Genomic DNA, 24,852 nt, shown 5'->3' with positions numbered 1-24,852 from the left:
CAAAGCAACGCCTCTACTTCTCCCCTCTGGATTCTTCACACACATGTGAGGAAGCTCGAGCAACCACCTAAACCTCTCCATCTCATTCTCATAAAGCTTCGTTTCAGCAAGAAAGAGCACATCCAGGTCCACCTCCCTCTTGAAAGACAAGAGGCCACGAACTGCCGGGCCATTCCCGAGTCCCCGGCAGTTCAAACATGTTAGAGTCGCATAGATATTCTATTTTGTGTTAAGGCTATTTTTTATTGTAATCTGAACCGTTGCTTAATTGTTGCTCAATCTGATGTGTTGTTTGCTTGTTGTTTTAACTATATAATAATAAATAGATAGATAGCCTAAACCCTGGACTCGTCGAAAAGGTAATCATATCGGGTTTTATGCAAGCTACCAAATATTATGTGTTGCATCAACAGAGCAGAGAAACACGATTTGTAGCCTACCAATCAGTCTAACCTTTACTTCTCCCCTGGTGCAGCTAGTAACATTGTTGATCCAAACATAACGCACAACATATGCCAAGCTCCGTTTTTCCGCATACGGCTTCTTGCGGGCTAAATGAGAAAACGCAAAAATTTCCATGCAAGCAAACAATCAGGCCTTAAGTAACATTGCAATCCGTTTCAATAAGCTCGCAGAAACTGAAAATCACAACCTGCATGGTACGTGCAGTTGCAGATCATCAGCTGGTTTAACCATTCTTGTCAACTAACATATTCCATCAGACATTGTAATAAGCTCACGGAAACAGAAAATCACAACCTGCATGCTAAACGCAGTTGCAGATCATCTGCCGGTTTAACCATTCTTGTCAACCAAAATATTCCATCAGCGACATACAACCAACATGGCGGTCACCATAAGATTGTAACCACTTAATCTCAAACTTTTACTCTGACAGAAACTAGATATCTAAGTTGTACCAGCGACTATATATCAGGTCCACAAAGTACAAACATTCTATAGCATGTCTTGACAACGATATATCTGGGTCCATAGAAAGTGCAAACATTCTATAGCATATTTTCAGTTAATTTGTGTAGTGTCCACTTGTTGGGTGGTCAGCCATGTCACTGTCATAATATTTTGCAACGTGACAGAGATCGATCTGGATTACTCCCAAGGCTCGTGGAGATTGATACTCTCCATGCTTGCCTCAATGTCTCCCTGCAAGTAGAAATGGGCATGGTCAGTGCAGGGTTCAGGTTCACTGTAAACCACGGTTGGGTACAAAGTTTACAGCTTTTCTAAATTTCTTTCTCCTTACAGCTTGTCTAAATTTAACTCACCAAGAATACATGTATTCCATTGATATAGTGCAAACAACAACATTAACCCGACCTTACTGCTTATTGCTTCATTCTAGATATTTTCCATTAGGTGTAAAATTGTTTTTAGATTCTATGTAATGCTACATAGACCTGAAGAACAGATACAATCACGATGTTCACACAACGACAATTGTTCTCTTGTAATAAAATAAGATAACAAAAGTAATGCTCTCAGTGTCTCCCTTCTTACAAGTTACAACTAGCTTGCCACACAACCATAAAGAAAACGATATGCATACCATTGATTTCAAGTCATCTGTTCCAAAGTAAGATACTCTGGCTTCATGCAACGAGTCTGCATTTATGCCCTTCTGTGCACAGCGTGTATTTTCTTTTTCTTCATAAAAGTCAAAATCATCCAGAATTGATGTTCCATGGCGATAAGCCTTGAAAATTTTCAACACTTCTAGACCCTGGGGCAGGCCAATCTACATAAAAGAAATAAAAGGATACGATCAAGACAATCAAGACATTAAGAATTAACTTGCAACAAAGCATAAAGAATGTACTTGATCCGATGCGCAATTCTGCAGTTGGCTTGCCCTGATCTCCACAGAGGAGGCAAAACATCTATATGAAATACATCCCTGATATGGCTTGATGGATTATCAGGAAGTATCGGTTGATTTTGATGTTCCTATTTCTTTCTTTACTTTTGCGAACTCTTTTTGTTGGAAAGATTGTTTGTGAGAGGGTGAGCTAAAAGTTCTGTGTCAAAAGTTGCCTCTCCTAAATATTAGTTGACACTAAGCTGAAATTACTTTACAGTTACGAACCACCTTTATCATTGTATATATCCCCAATAGGCCAATACATATGCAACATGGATCTCATTTTGATAGTTGCTTGACATGTGGGGCTAAGCAGGTCAAACAGAATGGAAATTCAGTTCAGGAGGCAAGATCATTTGATGGTAGCAAAAGAAACAAAATAGGTCCATCTAGTGCTATTCCCTCCGACACATATTACTTGTCACAGATTTAGTACAAAGTTATAGTAAATCTGCGACAAGTAATATGGGTCAGGAGGAATAGCACTAGATGGACCTCCGCTTTCCTGAAACTAGCTAAAAAAGGGTCAGGTATACCTGCCTGGAGAAATCTGTTCTATATACATTCGATCCACTCTTGGTCATATTTTTTTTAGAGAAATAGAGGAAGCCATACAAGGATTTAGTAAGGCCTAAAAATGCACTATGATGCCTGCCTTATGAGGCTGTCTAATGGGGCACATGACATCTCCCCCGGCTTATGTGGTATACGACAAGTAATGTGGGACAGAGGGTTTACTTCATAGCTACCAAAGTTCCCCTCCTGTTGTTTTTTCTAAAAGAAATACAAAGTGAGGAATAAGAGAAGTGACCACGCATGGGAGAAAGAAATAGAATAGCGGCATAGCGATACTGCAACTAGTAACATGTTAGACGGGTTCAGGCCATATAATGTTGATCACATAGGACCGCCTTCCTTCATTGGAGGAACATACATAAACCTCTGAAATCAGCCAAAGTAGCAACTTTCTCAGGAACAAATGAATTCTTAGCTTTTCTTTACATTATCTAATGCAATAATAGGAGCAAATCTAAAGGATCATTTGCAGGAAAATATTTTACGGTACAGATTAGGAAAAATGAATCATGGTACCTCTTGAGTGTCCCTGCTGAAAGTAACAGGTCTGTTGTCATTATTTTCTAGAGTGATATGCTTGAAGAGCCGATTCGGAATGTCCTTTATAATGTGCCAAACTACAGGGAAAAAGCCACTCCATTTATTTTGTTGCCAGAAGTCCATGGTCTTCTTGAAATCAACAGGACCTTGCATCTCAGCCATCCCTACAAACTGCCCACTGGTATTAACCTGTAACAGGGAATACAATTAAAACCTGTCTTTCCAATTTGGTAAAACAGCACTGCAATGAACAATATATTGGATAGTTTCATTCAAGTCTAGTCTCAAAGGAGCTCTAAGCTCCCAGTGGTCTGGGCGATCGGCATGCTGTTGTCAGGGAATGTGCGCGTCGTGGTTCTCTCTGTTCTCATCTGTGTTTTCGTGCCGGCTGTGTGGTGAGCCAATTTGTCCATTCCTAGGAATAAGGAGGCCAGAGCGTTCCAAGTGTGAATCGCTGTGATTGGCCTGATGTCAGCGTCTGTCTATTTTTTTCCATGCAGCGATGCATTTGTGGCGTTGCTAGTAAGGAGCATTCAGCGAATTAAATGCATCTGTTTTGGATAAAATCATGGCATAATCTGATAGCAAGCCCACTAGGGGTGCAATTCAGGGAAATTTGACTTAAAAGGAATGCAGTACACCTTCATATAATGCAGCCAGTCTTGTCTCCCCACACAGCCGACACAGGGTAGGATGCACATCAACATCATGCTAGTAAGTATCAACTCAATCTCATCAAAGGAACTTGCTATCATGCACTGAGATGCTTGCTTAATTATCTCACTAGGGCTGTTAAATGCTTTATCTGCTACAAACTAGAAAAGAATAAACAATTAGAAGAAGGGCATACCGAAAACAAAAGGAAGACAGGACATTTTGTGCCTTTTTCCTTCGTTAAAGCCTGAGCATCATGAAAAGCAGCATCCAGCTTATTGTTCCCATTTGGTGTACTTGCCCAAACATTGTACTTGATACCTTTATGAATATCATCTTCACTGTATGATTTTATCATGAAGAACTTGGCATGTTCATACTGAACAGAGAAGTCTGATCTATTAAATTGGTCTCTACGGACCAAAGGGCTCAAGATGTCTTTCTTCGTAGACGGCGTTGATGCGCTGTTCAATTTGCTTGCACGTGGACCACAAACCTGGTCCCTTATATCCTCAGAATTTCTTGATGGGTTTTCTTTCTTGCTATTTCTACAGTAGTTAGTGTTGCTTACAACCCTGTTAGCCACCCGTGGTCTTGTGCCAGTATGTCTGGTTGTGGTCACCCTGACTTGCTGATTACTAACAAGACCATGGCCGAAATTGTCACCCAGGTGCCTCCTCCCACGAGAAGAACCTTGCTGGTAGCCTCTTGGGTTCCCACTCCCACGAGAAGCATCTTGCTGGTAGCTTGATAATCGATGTGCCTCAGCATCATGACACCTTTGACCAGAATACAAAGGTATCCTGTCTCGATAGTGCCAATGGGGAGACAGTACTGAAATATCCTCACCGTAACCTTGTCTACTCGAGAATGAAGGAATGTCAGCATCATACTGCTGCCATTGTCTTGAGTATAAAATGCCATTGGACTTCTGGGTAGACAGAGAAGGGATCTCATCACCATAAATCTGTCTACTTGAGAGCGAGGGGATTTCAGCACTATGGTGCCACTGGCTTGACCGTGAGATGACATTGAATTTCTGATTAGATAGAGAAGGGATTTCATCGCCGTGACCTTGTCTACTTGAGAGCGAGGGAGTTTCAACCCCATAACTCCATGGACCTGAGGATGAAAGCACTCCGTTGCCATTACAACTTCGACTAGACAGAGAAGGGATCTCATCGCCATACGCCCGTCCTCTAGGTAGTGAAGGCCCCCGGCCCCCATTTTTGAAGCACCATCGACTAGAAAACGAAGCAGTCTCATCCAAACAATGGCCCCCTCTGGGCAAATCAACTATCTGGATCAATGAGAACTTGTTATTAAGGCACCATACACAAAAAGGTTTCACCATTTACTACATATGTCAGATACACAACAATATATGCACACACAAAAAATCATTGCAGTACAACTAATGGTCCATAGATATACTCATATACCTCACTGTGGGGTTCAATAGATTGACCATTGCACTTCAAAAATGAAGTAAATCGATCTGATCCTTTGTAGCGATGCTCAGAATGAAAATCTAAGCTAAAATCAACTTTAGCAGCTTCTTGATACGATCTTCTCACAGTAGGACCAGTAGGATATGATGAAAGGTAGTCATCCCTCGGCCCAAAGATATTACTTCTCATTCCTGCATGCCATGATGTATCCCGATTGCCTGGCCTTGTTTCCAATGAAGAAGAATTTTCCCAACAACTGCTCGATAAAGGAGAGTAAGGCTGCTGCCTATCATATTCACTCCGTGGTGATATCGCTTGCTTGGAATATACATGAGACCCAATGTCAGTAGCATATTTGCCCTCCAAAGACTTCTCTTGATAATCCTGCGGAGGGACAAGCTGTTGGAATCTTGATGAACAAAATCATTAAGTTTGATATAAAGCATGCTATCCACAAATTGTATGGCTTTACTAAAACATACTTCGCTTAGAAAATGCTTGTTGAACAAGTGATCAATGATTCTGTTCATGTTTAAACAGGAGTACATCTGAAGCAGATGCATAAATGCAGGAACACTCCGCACTTGAGACCTATGAGAATGCGATTGCATTTTGCTTCTGAATTAAACTAATTGTTCAAACTGACAAAAAAACAAGCTGAAATGTTAAATCATCTTTGTAGTAAGTACAGTGCCTCTTGGGTTTCATGCTTGAGTACTGAAGAGTTAATATATTCATTTAGTCAGCTGGACTAAAGCAACTATCTTCGGTTCAGATAAATACAACCCTTCTAATGTCGACTAATGACAAAGGAAGATATAGTGTTTCTAAAAAAAAATTATAGAAGAGGAAGTGCTTGATTCAAAAAAAATTATAGAGATAGAGCTGCACGATGAAAAAAAAAGGTATGACTAAACAAGGGTATACACTCGTACCAGAAGTGACAAAGTCCTGTGTGCGTGATGAAGAAAATCGGTATCGTCTTCACTTTTCATACCATCCCCTGCAGAAAGAAAAAAGAAATTTCCATGGCGGCGGAATAAGAAGATGCAACAAAAAAGATCAACCAGAATTGGGTTTGTCTGGGAGGGAAGCTACCAGGAGACATACATGGATGATGAGAGTCTCGCTCAGCAGGAATATCAGCAGGACACGTGCATTGCCGCTGCGAGGAGATGGCATCTCGCTCGGCAAGCACGTCACCCATGATGTTGCAGCTGGAAGTAGTGCCTTCTGTTTCTGGTGGTGTCGCCGCAACAGAGGCGGACGGATCGAAAGCTTCCTTCATCTGCAAGGCGAGCGGATCAAAAGCTTCCTTCATCTGAGAAAGAAGAGCATGGGAGCAATGATGTAGGGTTATTATTTGCAAATTGCTGCAACTCAAAATTCTTGCATCTTCTGTCTGAAAAAGAAAAGCTGGGAATCGAATGCATGAACTTGACTTGACACACATCCATCTGCATGTAGGTACTGCTTCTGTCAAGCTAACATACTAGTATAGTGTGTTGCACGCGTAGGTGAATCTGATCAGATGCCACATTATCTTACGGGTGACCCCAACTACCCCTGGAAAATGTATTAAATGACCAAACCCTGACAGGGCACAAATATTCTAGTAGTACCAATGATAAAGGTTCCCTTATTAGATCCCTCACCATACGTAGTAACATGCTAAATGCACCCAGCGAAGAAGAGGCGGAGGAGGAGGAGGAGGAGGAGGAGATGATTTACCTTGTACCGGCTGGCGTCGGAGGCGGGGAAGGGGAAGATCTTGAGCTTCCTCCGGCTAGGGCTTCGGTCGGACTCCGTGGCGGCGTCCACGTCGAGGAGCTCCTCTCCTCCAGCCGGCAACCGTCTAGTCGCCGCCGCCGTCCCCTCCGACCGTCCGTTCCAGTCACCGCCGCCGCTATCGCGAGAGGGAGTGCCGGCCGCTTCGTGGCGTCGTGTCGCGCTCACGGGTCGTTTCTAAAAACCGGCGGAAACGGAACACAAAACCGAGCGGGGTAGAAAACCAGAGCGGTTTAACCTCGGTGGGCCGGTATTTGACCCTCCGGGGCCCAACCCCGGTGGATCTGGGCCCAAAACTATGTGTATTGAACTGGGAGGACCGATTTGCTTCTTCTAGTTATGTTGTGCTTTTTATAACAAAAAAAAGTTCCAGTAGTTCATGAAAAAAAGGTCAAGCTTTCTTAATAGCGAAAGCCAAGCAGTGACGCCTTGCCTAAACGCAACCCGAGACTTGGACTCGATTGTTGTAAGATTACTATCTCAGAAACGAGCTTCTTATCTTTTGTTAAGAATACCATTATAGGACATCCCCCGGCTAGCGATGCCCAGTCCATGCGAGCGGTGGTGGCATGATGACTGACGGTCAGGTAGGTTAGGGTTTCGCTCTTCCTCTTGTTCCACATATCCATCTGGTTATTCCTCTAGAGGAGGTCGGTTTCCGAAGTACGGAGCGGTTTATATACATACGGTTGAGAAGTTCGCGTGTATGGCCCATATTTTCTCAATGATTTAGCCCTAAAACCGTTTATTTTCGCATCGATCCAGCGGACGTCGTCGTCGCTCTTGACCCTGGCAGAGCGCCACCGTGGTGAGCACATGAACGGAGTGCACCAAATCGATTAGCGCTGGCCATCGAGGAACGCCGCCAGTGCCGCGGGCATCTGTGCCCGCGGGAAGAGAGCAATTAGCTCCTTGTTGATTAGCTTAAGTAGCAAATGGATCCTTGCTAAGAGGCGGCAATCAGAACATTAGCATTTATTACCCTTGAAGAGAAAATACTAGCTTGTATCTTGCACTACCTCTGTTCACGCGCATTTGAAGACGAACTTTGGCCGAAAAAATTGAGTAGCAAAAGTTTGATGGTATACATAATTAGTATTGTTGAATTCGTATTGGAAATAACTTTTCCAATGTTGATATTTTTATACAAAAGATCTTCATATATCTAGGGTAATTTTTAGTTAAAGAAAAAACACGTAAAACATGGACGTCTTTTTCATTGAAATGGATGGAGGAGCATACTTGTGTCATATTCTGTTTTTCACAACCGTGTTAGTGATTTCAGAAATGACACTTGGGAAAACCTGTTTTGATATCTTACATAGTCACATCGTCTAGAATATTCTAGAATTTATAACTAAATCTATACGAACCTAAACTATATATGAAAGTAAATTAAATTGTTTGGTAGAGTCGGGATTTTAGGTTCCAATCATAACACACACTAACCAATGTTACTCATATTGGAAAAAAGTATCGCAATCTTCTTGAAAGCTGAGGACTCCTCCCTCTTGGCTTTATGTTACTTCTAGAGATTGACCATCAAATTGGTGGCAGGGAAATTAAATTTCAATAGAAATTTGAGAAAAAATAATTAAGATAGTATATTGTAAAAAATAGTTACAAAAATGTATACTCTATATATGTTTCGAATACAATGATAAATAATTTCAAATATGAATATTAAAGCGAATTTGGAAATAAGATGAAAAATACTTTAATAAATTGTATCCAAAAAAAATACAAGAATGTTATTAAATTGTCTCATAGCTAGACAATCGTGAGATTTAAGGAAGAGGAAATCAAGAGGAAATCCCTATGAACAGCTGGCACCCCCATCGCACCAGACCGGGCCTTGAAATTACAAAGCGGAAAGTTAGGTTCGATGTGAGAAGAAGAAAAGTAAGGTAGCAAATTAGGATGGAATTGAGAAGAAGAAGCAAAGGGGGACATCGCTGACCGGCAAAATTGAACGAATGGAGAGCGCGTCATACCTCACCCCTGGCGGCCACGGTTCTTCTTCTTTTCCCCACCGGCGCGCTTGTTGTTGATGTCCGCTCCACCTCCTTTCCCCTTGGACGCCTTGCCCTAGTGGGCAGCCTGATCTAGCTTCTGCTGAAGCTTGCGGTTGTGCGACGGGCCGACAACTTTCAACACCTTGGCCTATTGGGTCGCCTTCCTATGTCATTAGCATACCTGTTGAGGAAACAAGCAAATCAATTTGGATCAAAACATCGAGCACAACAGGGTAACAAAGGAAGGAAAGACCAAGAGATAACGTACTTATGGTTGGCGAGATGCTGGTCGACCCGCCCATGGAGACAGACCTGAGATTCACGGGGCATCTACGCCTTCCGTAACGGAATGGCACGCCGGTCGGCTGGACATGGCGACGACAACCCTACGGCCGGCAGGGAGAGGAGCGCGGCCAACACCCATCGCCGGGAATTGGTTTGTGGTCGATAGGTCTATGATTCCGCCGATCAACGAGGGCCTATTTATAACAATTTCAAGGCGAGGGATGCACCTCGTACCACTACAAGAAAAGTTGCCATGGCCGTCGAATTAAAGTCCGGCCGTGGTTGCTGATGCACCATTTCTGACGATTTTTGCTCTCTCTATGATGCATGTCAAAACTTTTTTTTCTCATTTTTGAGGCCATCTAGCACCACGGAAACGTGGAAAATGTCGAGTATGGTGGCCCGAGACGTGGTGCATGATGAATTCTCGGGTGCGTCAGCCAAGTCATCGCAAATCCACACCACCCAGGGTTGTAGGGCCCAGATGGCAGCGTCTCTAGCGATGTTTTTTTCGATCGTGCCATCTCGTTCACGTTCTCCGATCGAGCCGTTTACGCTGCTGGCTCATGGGTCCCGCATGTCATCCTCTCTGAACGATAAATGTTTTTTTTCTTGGATTTTTTGACCCCTGATTTTTTGCTACTTATTTTTTCTTTTGATCCCATGCCGCCTTGAAAACGTTGAGGATGTTGCTCGCTCATGGGTCTGATACGTCTCAAACGTATGTACAATTTCTTATGTTCCATGCTACTTTATTGATGATACTCACATGTTTTATACATACTTTATGTCATATTTATGCATTTTCCGGCACTAACCTATTGACGAGATGCCGAAGAGCCGATTCTTTGTTTTACTGCTGTTTTTGGTTTCAAAAATCCTAGTAAGGAAATATTCTCGGAATTGGACGAAATCAACGTCCAGGGTCTTATTTTTTCACGAAGCTTCCAGAAGACCGGAGGAGATACGAAGTGGGGCCACGAGGTGGCGACACACTAAGGCGGCGCGGCCTAGGGGGGGGCCGCGCCGCCCTGGTGTGTGGGCCCCTCGTGACGCCCCCTGACCTACCCTTCCGCCTACTTAAAGCCTTCGTCGCGAAAACCCCAGTACCGAGAGCCACGATACGGAAAACCTTCCAGAGACGCCGCCGCCGCCAATCCCATCTCGGGGGATTCGGGAGATCGCCTCCGGCACCCTGCCGAGAGGGGAATCATCTCCCGGAGGACTCTTCATCGCCATGATCGCCTCCGAATTGATGTGTGAGTAGTTCACCCCTGGACTATGGGTCCATAGCAGTAGCTAGATGGTCGTCTTCTCCTCATGTGCTATCATTGTTCGATCTTGTGAGCTGCCTAACATGATCAAGATCATCTATTTGTAATGCTACATGTTGTGTTTGTTGGGATCCGATGAATATGGAATACTATGTTATGTTGATTATCAATCTATCATCTATGTGTTGTTTATGATCTTGCATGCTCTCCGTTGCTAGTAGAGGCTCCGGCCAAGTTGATACTTGTAACTCCAAGAGGGAGTATTTATGCTCGATAGTGGGTTCATGCCTCCATTTAATGCGGGATAGTGACAGAAAGTTCTAAGGTTGTGGATGTGCTGTTGCCACTAGGGATAAAACATCAATGCTTTGTCCAAGGATATTTGTGTTGATTACATTACGCACCATACTTAATGCAATTGTCAGTTGTTTGCAACTTAATACTGGAAGGGGTTCGGATGATAACGCGAAGGTGGACTTTTTAGGCATAGATGCATGCTGGATAGCGGTCTATGTACTTTGTCGTAATGCCCAATTGAATTTCACACTACTCATCATGATATGTATGTGCATTGTCATGCCCTCTTTATTTGTCAATTGCCCAACTGTAATTTGTTCACCCAACATGCTATTTATCTTATTGGAGAGACACCACTAGTGAACTGTGAACCCCGGTCCATTCTTTTACATCGAATACAATCTACTGCAATACTTGTTCTTACTGTTCTTTGCAAACATCATCTTCCACACTATACATCTAATTCTTTGTTACAGCAAGCCGGTGAGATTGACAACCTCACTGTTAAGTTGGGGCAAAGTACTTGGATTGTGTTGTGCAGGTTCCACGTTGGCGCCGGAATCCCTGGTGTTGCGCCGCACTACACTCCGCCACCATCAACCTTCAACGTGCTTCTTGGCTCCTACTGGTTCCATAACCTTGGTTTCTTACTGAGGGAAAACTTGCTGCTGTACGCATCACACCTTCCTCTTGGGGTTCCCAACGGACGTGTGTCTTACACGCCATCAGGGTCCCGCGTGTCATCCTCTCTAAACGATTAATGTTTCTTTTCTTCGATATTTTTTTGACCCCCTGATTTTTTGCTACTTACTTTTTTCCGATCATGTGCCGCCTTGGAAACATTGATACCCCTCCTGCAAAATGGGACTCATATGTCATCATCTGTGTATAATAAAAGTTTTTTCTTGGATTATTTTTTGCACCTGAAATTTGGTCACTTGCCTTTTTCTTTCGATCTCCTCCTTTGAAACGTTGACGACGCTGTTGGCTCATGGGTCCCACTTGTCAGCCACCTATGTGAACGATAAACCTTTCATTTCTTGGATTTATTTTTGACCCCTAATTTCTAGCTATTTGTCTTTTTCTTTTAATCTTCTGCCGCCTTTGAAACATTGAGGACGCTGGCTCATGGGTCCCACATATCATCCTCTATGAACAATAAAACTTTTCTTTGTTGGCTTTATTTTAAAAGTGTAGAATGGTGAGTTTTCAAAAATTTAGAAATGGCACGAAATTCATAAGTCATTTTGGCAATCTATATGGATGATATTGAAGCTTGGCTTTCAGTATGTTATTGACCATCCGAAGGTGCATCGACAAATCCTACTTGGCCATCTACGAGAAATGTTTTGTAGTCGAAATATTTTCAAAGTTCAAATCTGCATGAAAATGGCTAGAGGCTTTTGGTGAGGTTTTTGACATGATCTTGATCAAGGTTTCAGTGTGATATTGGCCTACTGCATGGGCATCTACTTTGGGCATTGGATCTAGAAAATAAAATACTTGTGAACCATTTTGAAAAAAGGCAGAAACATAATGCTTTAAAAAGTTGGAGTTGGTCCAAAGTGATCTTAGGATATTTTTGGGATATTTGGTGTCTAGGGGTCATAGGGATCAGTCCCTGATTTTTGATGAATTTTTTTAGGCATAGAAAGTAAGGTTCCTTTGTAAAACTAGGATTTAGGGTTTTCTTTAAATGGAAAAAAGAAAATCATTTTGAAATGTTTTTGGTGATGGAAAATATTGAGTGGATCGCCTCATTTCATAGTCTCAAAATGCATATGAAAGTCACATTCCAACATTCCCAACTTTGCCAAGGTTTGAGGATTAAAGAAATATAGGAAAAACCAAATGGAGATTCTAATTTTCTAAATAAGAGCAAAGTGTTTTGTTTGGAAAAATTTAAAGCCAGGGGCATTGAGATGGGAAATGAGGAAATATTGGGAGAAAAACTGGGTTGAAATTAACGTGGATGCACCAACCATTGCTGTCGATACAGTCATACAAGCCTGGCTGGCTACTTGTGGTATGGTCGTTGGAAACAACAATGGTGACATTCTGTTTGCTGCTAATATGATGCTGGACTACTGCTTTACCGCTGAACTTGCTGAAGCAGGCTCCCTGAGGTTTTTGCCATTGGTTGGATTATTGCAATACACCAATCATTTCCGAGTCTGGCATGCAGTACTATCGTGAGATAAACAAAGTGAACAAGTCCACTTGGTCTAGCTGCAGAGTGCAGAATCGTAATGTTCAGAGATTCGTGGCGATTGTCCTAGGAACAGGAGCCGTAATGCTCCATGTATGATGATCACGAACCAGAGGATATATATGGCGTACACTCATCCATCTGCACTACACGCCTAGCAAGAAGAAGAAACAGGGCGTGGTGCCGTGGAAGGTGACAACAACCGCCACATTCAGTGAAAGCGATGGTGCCCAGCGGTTGCGGCTCGCCGCGGGCGCCTGTGAGTGCGCCGTCCGGCCGGCCGTCAGGGAGGGCCAGGTCAGTGGCGAGCCGTGTTTCATGCCCACGGACGGCGCGGACGCCCGCCTCAACGACAGGCACGGAGCAGATAAGCACGATGCAGGCCATCGGGCGGCACGCCCTGACGCGCTCCCCAAGTCGCCGCGCACGCTGCTCTCCAGCACGGCCTTTCCGCCCACCGCGCCGCGGCGGATGCGGACGCTCTTCGTCCCGTCGGACGTCACCGTGCTATCCTCGTACCACAGGGTCGCGCGCTGCTTCTCGGCGGCGGCCGACGCGTTCTAGGTGTGCAACAGGCCGGCCGGCCAGCGCGTTCTTGCCCGGTGTCCCGTTCCCGCTGTGCCGAGCGTGGCACGGCCCAGCCGTACGTGATCGTGCTCTTCGACGCGACAGCAGCGACGACGCGCTCTTCAGCGCCGCCCCGCCGGTGCGCGCCTGGCTCCGGCGCATGCTGCCTGGTGCCTGCCTGCAGGTGACCGTATAGCACCACTGTGACTCGTGGTAGATGCATGCAGCCTTTGCTCAGGGCACCGAGAAGTGCCGTCGATACAGTTTCTAGCTGCTGTTGGTAGTACGGTGGTTCGAAACAACCATGGTGATATTCTGTCTGCTGCTAAACTAGCATCTGGACAATCGCGTTAACGCTGAACATGCTGAACCATGGGACCTGAGGTTTGCCCTTCAGTTAGCGCTGGATCATTGCAGTACATCAATCATTTTCGAGTCCAAGCTTGACATTCAGTTAGCAGTACTGGATCCTTGCAATACACCAATTATTTTCAGTCAGTTAGTGCAGCGTGCAGCAGTGCTCGTGTGAGTTAGCTAAGAAAGATTATGTATAAAACATGTCTCCTGTTGCTTGATACTACTACTTGTCATCCAACTCCAGGTTCCTTCTCATTTTGTTTAATTTCCTTCTTGCTGCCAGGCAGTCTTGGGCTCTTCTCCAGCCGAAATCACGGATTTTATTTGGCACGGGGGCATTCCCTGCTTCCAGACATGAGACATGTCTCCTCTAACACTCCTGCCAGTTCTTCATGTTCAAGCCGATAAGCAGTACCAAAGGTAAACTGTCTGAAAATGTCAACATGCAAGGAGGTGTCCCGAGCTTGCGTTTTTGCTAACTACCCATACGGTGATTTCGCACGATCGTTCCGATGTAATAATTGGAATTTTTGCTATGGGCACTCGTCACTGACTGAAGTTTAGAACTCCTTTTCTGTATTCAGAGTTTCAGACCAGGAAATATTTCCGTAGAGAACACTCATTTTTTTGCATGATCTAGCTGCTGCTGTTTATTACTGAATGGATGCAGTGCTTGTGCATGCCAATAGCTACACTTCCGAGTATTTCAGCCAATGTTCAGAACATCACCCTCTAGCAGGAATAGTATCTGAAGCACCATGCATCTCCCTAGTGCAAGGTGTTCGCGAAGTAATTAAAGGATGCTGGCATTCGACGAGATCAGCGCCGCGGCGTGTCCAGTAACGTACGTGTACCGCGTCATGCTGGGCAGCGGCGTCGTCGCATACTCGCATTCACAGGGCCGCCGCCGACGCGTTCTTCGTGTGCAACAGGCCGGCCGGCCACCGCGTTCTTGTCCGGCGTCCCGACCCCGTGGTGCCGGCCGTGACCATGCTCTTCGACACGACGCCGTACAAAATTCCGTGGCGACGATGCGCTCGTCAGCGCCGCCCCGCCGCTACTGCCTGCAGGTGACCAGAGAACCACTCAGACATGCTTTCCGTTGCGAAGCTATCGTGTCGAGCGTAGAGACAGCCTGACACGGCTGGGCGCTCGGTCGTCAGCCGCTCTTGAGTAGAGCAGGGCCGGGAAGGAGCTCTTGAGGTTGCGGCTCGCTGCTGCCGCCTTTGAGTGCGCCGTGCGGCCGTCCGTGAGAGAAAGTTGTGGCGAGCCGTCGTTTCATGCCCACGGACGGCGCGGACGCCCGCCCGCCGGCCGCCGCAACTCCCAGCTTCCCGCGTCGTCGGACGTCACCGTGTGCTCTCCGCGTCTCACAGGGTCGCGCGCTGCTTCGCGGCCGCCGCCGGGCGCCGACGCGTTCTTTGTGTGCAACCCGGCCGGCCACCGTTTTGGTCCAGCGTCCCGTCCCCGCTGTGCCGGGCTCGACCACGCCCAGCCGTGATCGTGCTCTTCCACGCAAGCCGTACAAATTCCAGCGGCGACGCGCTTGTCCGTGGACTGCTCAGGGCACCAAGAACTGCTGTGCTGTCGATACAGTTTCTAGCTGCTGCTGTTGGTAGTACGGTCGTTCGAAACAACCATGGTGGCATTCTGTTTGCTTCTAAACTAGGATCTGGACAATCGCCTTAACGCTGAACATGCTCAAGCATGGGACCTGAGGTTTGTCCTTCAGTTAGCGCTGGATCATTGCAGTATATCAACCATTTTCGAGTCCAAGTTTGCCATTCAGTTAACACTGAATCCTTGCAATACACACCAATCATTTTCGGGTCTGACGGTACTAGGATGATAAACGAAGTGAACAACTCCACATAAATTCTCGCCGCAGAGCCCGTCATATTTTCAAAGACATGGAGTTGCCGGCTCGTTGTCGCTGGCTTCAGCAGACAACGGGTAGAATTCAGTTATCTCAGTCTTGGTAACCAAGTCGACGCACCTCAGCAGGCCCATCAAATAGGCTCGATGTCTTCATCCGTCTCGCAGTCACACCGAGCCTGCGCTGTCCTAGTCCAAGCACACTCTTGGGTCAGTTGATTAATAATTATTCTAAACGTAATAGAAATTATAATATATATGCGGATCACCAAGCGATGACTATAGACGCTAGCGCAAGCTTAAGGCATATCAGGCGGCAAGCTGTTCGCGAAGAAAAGGATGCTGGCATTCGACGAGATCAGCGCTAGTGTGCGCCGCGGCGTGTCCAGTAACGTACGTGTGCCGCGTCATGCTGGGCAGCGGGGCGTCGTCGCACGCACAGGGCCGCCGACGCGTTCTTCGTGTGCAACAGGCCGGCCGACCACCGCGTTCTTGTCCGGCGTCCCGTCCCCGCGGTGCCGGTCGTGCGTGACCATGCTCTTCGACACGACGCCGTACAAAATTCCGCGGCGACGATGCGCTCGTCAGCGCCGCCCCGCTGGTGCGCGCCGCGTACTGCCTGCAGGTGACCAGAGCAGCACTGAGACATGCTTTCCATTGCGAAGCTATCTTGTCGAGTGTAGAGACAGCCTGACACGGCTGGCCGTTCGATCGTCAGCCGCTCTTGAGTAGAGCAGGGCTGCAGGGCCGGGAAGGAGCTCTTGAGGTTGCGGCTCGCTGCTGCTGCCTTTGAGTGCAACGTGCGGCCGTCCGCCAGGTAGTGCGCACGGCTGCTTCCACAAGGCCAGGTTTGCCGTTCAGTTGGCGCTGGATCATTGGAGTACATCAATCATTTTCGAGCCCAAGCTTGACATTCAGTTAACACTGGATCCTTGCAATACACCAATCATTTTCGAGCCTGACAGTACTAGGATGACAAACGAACTGAACAACTCCACATAAATTCTCAAAGACATGGAGTTGCCGGCTCATTGTCGCTGGCTGCAGTTTTCAGCCAGCTAGTAGAGCGCGCAGCAGTTTGGCTCGTTAGAGCATCTCCATCGGCAGCCCGATAGCACTCCTGATAGCGATTTAGGGGTCAGCGATGTTTCTGGGCCCACGCCGGCGCGCCCAACAAAGAGCTGGAGGGCGCGAAACAGGCGCGCCGGCGCCTCATGCCACGTAGGACCCGGCACGTAGGAAACCGCTTCCCGGCCGTACTCGCCGCTTCCCGCACATTCTCTCCACTTTCCACGCGTTCTTCCCACCATTTCTTGCGTCGGCACAGCCTATAAACGTCACCTCCGCTCAACGGACACCATAGCCGCCATCGTCGCAACAAAAAGATGCCCGTCGTCTACCTACCACATACTCAATATTGAGTCGCTCCGGCGGCAACCAGCTGCCTCCACCCCTGTCTCCACCTACGCCTCCACCTGCCGGCACCCCCGATCTCGACGCTGTCGAGGAGGACCCGGAGCTCGCAGACAACAAGCAGTGGGAAGCGGCGGCGGTAAGAGCGACCATAGATGCTTTTGTCACGGACGAGCGGCAACAGCATGAGGCGGAGAGGCGAAAGTGGCAAAATGCGAACGCGTGGCGTCGGGAGACATAGGAGGAGCGTCGTCATGTGGAGGAGCTGCAGGTGCGGAGGTAGGAGCTGCAGCAGCGGCTGCGGAGGCATGAGGTGTAGCACCAGCGACGGCGGGAGGAGCTGGAGCAGTAGCTGTGGCAGGAGGCAGCGGCCGTAGATTTAGCGTCCTCGGTGGCGAAAGCGGAGGACGACGAGGCCCTCGACTGGTCCGACGACAGCGACCTCTCCAACGAGGCGGGTCGCCGCTTCTCCACCGAGCAGAGGCAACGGCTACTCGAGGACGAGGCGGAACGTCGTGCTCACTCCATGGGGCTCCCGAGGAAGAAGCGACGCGCGGCGTACGAGAAGCAAGGTACGATGGGGTGGGGCCGTCCAACGCACCGTTGGGCGGCCAGTACGCTAGACGTGTAGCAAAGTTGTAATATATAAGATTTAACTAAAATAAAAATATTTACTTTAGATAAAAAAAAATCTATCGGGTCCGCCGTATTAAGGACGTCAGTGTAGGAACCCGTTCCCCAAACAGAGGATGGCGTGCCGATGTCCCCGATAGGACTATGCCAACGCGTGGCGTCGGGAGGTGCAGGAGGAGCGTCGGCGTCAGGATGAACTGCATGAGCGGCGGCGTGTGGAGGAGCTGTAGGAGCGGGTGCGGAGGCAGGAGGTGTAGCAGCGGAGGCAGGAGGTGGAGCACCGGCGGCAGCAGGAGGAGCTGGAGCAGCAGCTGCGGCAGGAGGCGGCGGCCGCGGATTTGGTGGCCTAGGAGGCGGTAGTGGCAGAGGCTGAATTGGAGGACGACGAGGCCCTCGACTGGTTTGACGACGACCAGACGCAGAGGCGCAGGTGGCGCAACACAAGGCGATCCTCGAGTCCTTCGAGTCGCTCAAGAAGGTGGAGGACGACTCCTGCCCGCGAGGAGGACAACGAGGAGTGGTGGCGTCGCGCCGTCGACTTCTCCATCGAGGCGGGTCGCCGCTTCTCCACCGAGCAGAGGCAACGGCTACTCGAGGACAAGGTGGAACGACGTCCTCACTCCAAGGGGCTCCAGAGGATGATGCGGCGTGTAGCGTACGACAAGGCGGGGCCGTCCAACGCTCCGTCAGGCAGCCAGCAGGTTAGCAGGTTAGAAGTGTAGCAAACTTGTAACATATAAGATTTAACTAAAATGATACTATATACTTTAGATAAAATAATCTATCGGGGCTGCCGTATTAGGGACGCCAGTGTGGGAACCCGTTCCCTAAACAGAGGATGGTGTGCCGATGTCCACGATAGGACTATACCATCGCACCTGTCGGCGCCTATTTAGGAGGCACGGGTGAAGATGCTCTTAGTTAGCTAAGATTGTCTAAGAATCTGGATTCGATCATTTCTGGCTGGGGCCAGCTGATATTGGTTGTAGACTATGTAAAACATGCCTCCTGATGCTTGATAGTACAAGTCTTTGGGTGACCCTATGATATATAGAAAATGACAAATCTCTCCTCCCTTCAGTTTAGGTCCCTTTAGGAGCACAAAGAGTTGTGGTGTTGTAACGTGGTGTTTCTCGTCACGTCATTTTGAACCGAAACCTGTCTTCCAGGATCTGCTAGTAGTAGCAAAAAGATGCGGGTGCGCCTTTATCGGGTCCCCAGGCACGCAAGACGCAACACAGCTCCTCCAAGTTGGGCAGAATATTTGCACGGGACGCGAGGCCGCATGTGCGGGGAATATTGTAGGCTGCAGCCACGCACACCACACCTGACGTCGTAGGCTGTTCCGGCTTCTCTTGGCCCACCTCACGCAGTTGGGTGACACACACCCAGCGGAGACATGTCGCAGGCTTTCCTTTTTTTTATCAGCCGGAGCCCACCTGCGACGGGAACATGGGTCAAAATTCGTTTCAACGCACACCCAAACAAACATGACAACGAGGTATTGCTAGTACTCATATTCCTCCAAAAAAAAATATGGCCACCAAGTATTTAGCAGATAAAACTTTAAATAAAAATTTGATCAACCAAAGTACGGGTTATATGTCCTTACAAAAAAAAAGTTACATGTCATAAAAAGTATGAGAATTTGGCGCAACATGAAAGTAAGCACATAAGGGCATGTGCAATGGTTCATAAGACTGTCTTATCTTAATCCTGCCATGTAATCTAGATATAACAATAAAACATGATGTACAATGGGTTTTTTTTGTCTTATCTTTAGTAACGAGACATCCTAAATTTGTGGTGAGAGAGATTGTGCTAAGAGATCACTCTTAGCTAAGAGAAGGCAAAGTCTTTTTTTATCTTTCTCTTTCCTCCACCTCAGCGTTTATCCTACGTGTCACTGCTAAAATATCACCATTGTACATGCCCTAAGTGACCCGGAATATATGGGCCCGGAAGTTCTGGGCAGCCGTGCTGCCTCTCATCCTCGTACAGAACAGGCGGTGACATGAAGATTTTCGGAGCCACTATGTAAGACTCCCCCACGAAAAAAGGGACGAATCGGGTCTATCTACTCTATTGTTCCATGGGCTCAAACCTATCGTTTTTGCAGCTTTTGCCTCCTTATATGGTTCTAGCCTTGTGTTGTGATGCTTTAGTCGAGTCCTATCCACGCGTTAAGCCAAAGCAACCGATACAACCTCCACATCCCTATCATATTATACCTTTCTTGCTTGTTTACCATGTTGGCCTTGCGAGTCGTAGTGCATTCTTAGTCTTGTTGTTGATCGAATCTTGATATCTTTATCGGATGATGTTGGGAAGTTGTCACATGTTCTACTTGATTGATATAAGTTATTGGAGATGAGCATGGTGTACTTTCATTTTAACAATTAAAAACTGCTTTGGTAATAATAACATAACAAGCGGCATCAGCGGCCAACTTGTTTCAGAAGTTGTTACACGTGCCCACTTGTTTACTCGAGCTCTTGTTATCTAATCCTTGACTGAGCGTACTAACCACACGTGTAAGGTTCAATGGGCCCACATCGACCTATTACCAGATTTGGTTCCTTGTCCAAGGGTGATACGTTCATTTTTATCACCAATATTATGTCACATCACACATGTTTTAATGTGGCATTTGCATGATTATGGAGTTATTTACCAAAATTTAGAAGATTTGCGGGACTCTATTCCGAAGTCCCATTGTTTTCATTTTTTCCTAGGAGGTAGAAAACCTAAAAAAAATTTCATTTTTTCTATTTCATGAACTTTACGGAGCTCAATTAATTACAGGAAAAATGTAGAGCCAGTTTTTCATAAGAAATAAGAGCACTCCCTTTGAAGGCACTAGAGTGGATCCACGTGGCCCAAGATTGGGCTGATTACATTTCTCACAGCCCTAGTCCCGCCATGGGGTCCAATTGACGCCTCGAGCACCTCTTTGTCCCCTCCTTTTTACGAGGTACTCCTTCACAAAGAAAAGTTACGCCATATTTTTTAGGGATTTCTCAGAGGCAGTGGTAGAGGCGAAATGCCTCTTCTTCTAGAGAGAAGGCAGATCCTCTTGCTCAGTGGCTGCCACCGAGGGGAAATTGAAGACACCGTCACACTTCGCCTTGGGACATGAGGGAGTCTCTCAATAAACATCTTCACGAAAATCACCATCAACACCATCACCTTATCCGAAACCAATGGTACCCCCCCCCCCTCGTAGTTTGGGTAGATCATAACCCTATATCGTCTTTGTAGTATCTTGCGTATAATTTTTTACTTGGAAAATTTATAGTATATGGTGGTGGAGTTATATTCTTAGATTGTGGTGTATTCATTATGCCATTGATCATATCCATGTTTATGAGTTATGGATAGTTCCCCATGTTTGTAAGGGCATAGGATGACTTAGCCATTGCTTTTTTTATAATATGTGTTGGGTATTTGATTAAGTTTTGTACTTTGATGTGGTTCTATGATGGTAATGTGCGAACATTGAATGTACATTGCTTCACCTTTATGGACTCACGGAACTTCACCTTAGATTAGGGAAAAGAGGAGGAACATGAAGTGACAGAAATCATGTTCAAAGTCCCATACTCGCAATAGGGGCCATTTATCGTGGACCCTAAAACTTTACGTGGTGGTTGGACTTTTGTCTTAATAAATACCTTGTTTTGTCACGAACATGGACTTGAGATCAATCACTAGGAGTGTAATTCCTAATGTACATGGCTTCACATGTCTTAGGCTCCATCCTTATAGGAATAAAACCTGACAAAATATTCACCGTGTTCATCTAGAAATCATGTGCTTAGTAATCCTCAACGTTTGAATCACAGTGCACACGAAGGTTGTCCTCTCGCTACATAGAGGATTGTACTTTCTCTAAAAATATCTTGTTACTTTATTAATTACTTGCATTTTAATTTTTTAGAGTTTTACTTTTCAGGTACCTATATACCCAAAAATACCAAAAACTTTGCAAACTTTATTGTTTTTCTTTTATCAGGCTAGTGACCTATTTCCTCACCTCCTCATGGATTTTGACACTCTGATAACCCCCAAGTCCAAGGATTGATGTAGCACCTCTCAATGTGGAAGTAATGGGTATCAATTAGTAGAAGTAAGAAGGTAAATCTATTTATCCTCTCCAACTAGAGTGTCATAATTCTAGTTATTTATGCACTAAAAATGCAGTTGATTTATTTCTTGAAAGTAAAATAGAATAAAATAATAAATGTAACGATGTCCCAGTCCTCTAAAATGTAAGAGGACAACACTAAAGGTTTAATATTATGTTAACAATGGACCTAGGTTCATGGGTTCGCTTGACCTCTGTGTTTGTGACAATGTTGATGATCATGTTATGGATACTAAGTGACACACAATTGGTGTGCTTTAATTGTAAAATTTATATGGGCAATATGTCCTAAGACATGAAGTGCAAAGGACGTTGAAAAGGGTATTGTCATGCATGCCATTTCCACCACTTGGCCCCAAGTAGTTGGCCTCCATTATCCCTTTTGTGAGTATACCAAAGGGTGTTGGTTGCTATTTATGTTGCTTACAGATATCGTTTATCTCATTCAGCTACACCGTCCAATACCGCACACATCTACATACATCATACTCCTTTATATAAAAACACATATACGACAACTAATGCAAATGTTTATTTTTGCTATTTATGACTGCATTTTAGAAGCATGTTTACCTTATGTTTTTGCATTAGTAGTGATAGGTTTTTAGTATTTTACGACTCTTTGTGCATCTTTTAACCTTGTTATGAAAGTGTTGATGAATATATCATTTGGAGTTGTCATATTGGACATAAATATGAAATTCTTAAGTCATAAATTCATTTAAATGATTTTCCACGCACATGGGTGAAAGGAAAATACCAGCATCAACTCCAGTAGGTTTAATAACCACCGGTATTGGTAGGGCCCGCCCGTACCGTGGGCCCATACCATGTGTCACCGCATCCGGCTCATCAAATTACGAGGGATCAGAGTGGCTTGTTTACGATCATTGCAATGGTCATTCAAGATGGATTATCAGATGGACTTCTATGATCATCTTTTTATGGAACTCTCCCCACACATGTTATGAATAAGGCGCAGATTTATCCTAATCATATGTAATACCAATGCTAGAGGTGGATCCTACATTCCCCGAGAAGATTTTGCCTTACTAAAGATTCATTACTATTTACATCATGATTGTCTTATCTGTTTACTTTAGTTTTCAGTCATTACTTTACACATCAAACAAACTTTCTTTAAACACTCTTGCTTGGAATAAAGGGTGGCTTATAAGTATCATTTGATAGATAGTGATGAGGGGCATAAAGACCTTAACAAAATAGCTCTCCATGGTTCAATACTCTTACTTTTGAAACTAGCTACAATATACATATGCACTCGCAGCCATCAAGCTATTTTATAGCGTCGTTGCCGGTGAGCTAAGTGCTTTTTGTATTTGTTCTTAGTTGCTAATTTGTTAATTGTTATACTAAAGTTATTTGCTAGTTTCAGGTAAACATCATGATTGTGCTTGGACGTATTTCACATCTCACTCCTTCGGAAGTGCCTAGAAGTCCCCGAGAAGACGGAAGTGTTCAAGAACATCGATCACCGTTCGGTGGATATCAACCAAGACCTTACATACCGCGAAGTGCCGATTCGCATCTTGGAAGAAGCATACAGAACCACCCGCACCCGAAGCATCAAGTTTCTGAAGATACAGTGGAGCAATCATACTGAAGATGAAGCCACCTGGGAGCGCGAGGAAGATATGAAGAAGGAGTACCCAGATCTATTTAGTACCTAATTTCTTTAAGATCTCGGGACGAGATCTTTTGTAAGGGGGAAGGGTTTGTAACATCTCAAATTTCAAATAAAGGAAGAAGAACAATTCCAATTATTCATTTTTCAGAACCAACAAAAACTTTTACTTTGCATATAGTACCCTACATAGGACTTGTGCATTTTGAGTGTTATGCCATGATGTTTGTTACTTAGTGTATGTGATGAACTCCAAAACCCTAAAGTGATCAAGTGATCATCATAAATCAAATCCATCAAAAAGAGAAAGAAATAAAATATTATTAAAACCCTAAAAACCCTAACATATGGTCTATGTCATTTTTTTAAATTTGACCCTAGACCCATTTGATCCTCACCAATAATTGTAATATGATATTAATGAGTAATTACAACTTGGAGAATCAAGGATATAACTTTTAAACCAAATTCAAATGTGAAAATAGGATCACATATGATAATGGTCATTTCTGACTTTTATATTCTGGTCACCACTTTGAGCCTCTCTACTTCAAAATTTCTAAACTAAACAAATTCAAATTTTTGCATGTCATCCAAGTACACAACAAGATGAACAACTTTTGTCAAGGGCACCATACCAAATTCTTTTTGGATCAAGAAATGTGAGCCAGCAAAGTGGAGACTTTTTATCAAGAACAAGATCACCACAAATTCGAAATTGACCAAACCAGACCACTCCTTGACCACTACTTGCCCTAGCCATGACCAGAGGACACCCCTACACCAAGCCCATGCCAAGAAACCGCCAGGAGAGGGCAGCCATGGCGTGGACATGGCCATGCCGGCCACGTCGCACCTCGACACCTCCCCCTCTCTTTCCCTCCACGATCGGCCTCACCACCATGTCCAGGAGCTCGCCAAGGATCCCGAGAAGATCGCCGGTACAAGCCCCGGGTCGCGAGGACGACGACACGCCCGGACGACGCGCGCCCACGACGTCCACGGCGCGCCGCGGCGGCATGGTGGCGTCGTCGTGCACGGACACGCGCGGCACGGCCACGCGGCGTTCGCCGTACACCGCCGTACCCCGACCAAGCCCGCGCGCCGTGGTACTCTTCTCGCCACGCGGAGCTCGCCGGGACACGGCGACGCCATGCCTTGGCGACCACGGCCGCCGGAGAGGACGAACGCTCCCGCCACGGCCGCGACGGTACACTCGCCCGCCCGACCACCGTACGCCGCCATTA

General features: G+C 45.9%; 1 protein-coding gene across 2 annotated transcripts; it reads right to left on the bottom strand.

Annotated features, from left to right (window-relative positions):
* Positions 1-792: 792 nt before the first annotated feature.
* On the bottom strand, positions 793-6,865 carry LOC124667013. 2 transcript variants are annotated; one of them, XM_047204348.1, is made up of 9 exons: positions 6,832-6,865; positions 6,211-6,421; positions 6,036-6,103; positions 5,092-5,499; positions 3,846-4,949; positions 2,972-3,184; positions 1,568-1,756; positions 1,150-1,164; positions 793-1,101 (listed from the first exon to the last, which is right to left on the bottom strand). In XM_047204348.1, exons 2-9 carry the CDS (start codon positions 6,419-6,421, stop codon positions 1,024-1,026), a joined length of 2,286 nt encoding a protein of 761 aa, XP_047060304.1. In that variant the 5' UTR covers positions 6,832-6,865; the 3' UTR covers positions 793-1,023. The 2 variants fall into 2 exon arrangements, with proteins under 2 accessions (XP_047060304.1, XP_047060305.1); XM_047204349.1 differs by having other exon boundaries at positions 5,092-5,484; positions 6,832-6,863.
* Positions 6,866-24,852: the final 17,987 nt, after the last annotated feature.

The sequence above is a fragment of the Lolium rigidum genome, chromosome 6 (genome assembly GCF_022539505.1).
Source record: "Lolium rigidum isolate FL_2022 chromosome 6, APGP_CSIRO_Lrig_0.1, whole genome shotgun sequence".
NCBI lineage: Eukaryota > Viridiplantae > Streptophyta > Magnoliopsida > Poales > Poaceae > Lolium > Lolium rigidum.
The sequence above is the reverse complement of the archived record's forward strand: the minus strand, read 5'-3'. Positions and strand labels throughout refer to the sequence as shown.

Excerpts from the sequence above, each read along its gene's own strand:
- LOC124667013 (XM_047204348.1), bottom strand. The coding sequence starts at position 6,421 with ATGAAGGAAGCTTTTGATCCGCTCGCCTTGCAGATGAAGGAAGCTTTC. Across the intron at positions 5,500-6,035 it reads ACAGGACTTTGTCACTTCTG|CTTGTCCCTCCGCAGGATTA; the intron begins GTACGAGTGTAT and ends AGATTCCAACAG. Across the intron at positions 1,757-2,971 it reads TCAGCAGGGACACTCAAGAG|ATTGGCCTGCCCCAGGGTCT; the intron begins GTACCATGATTC and ends TCTTTTATGTAG.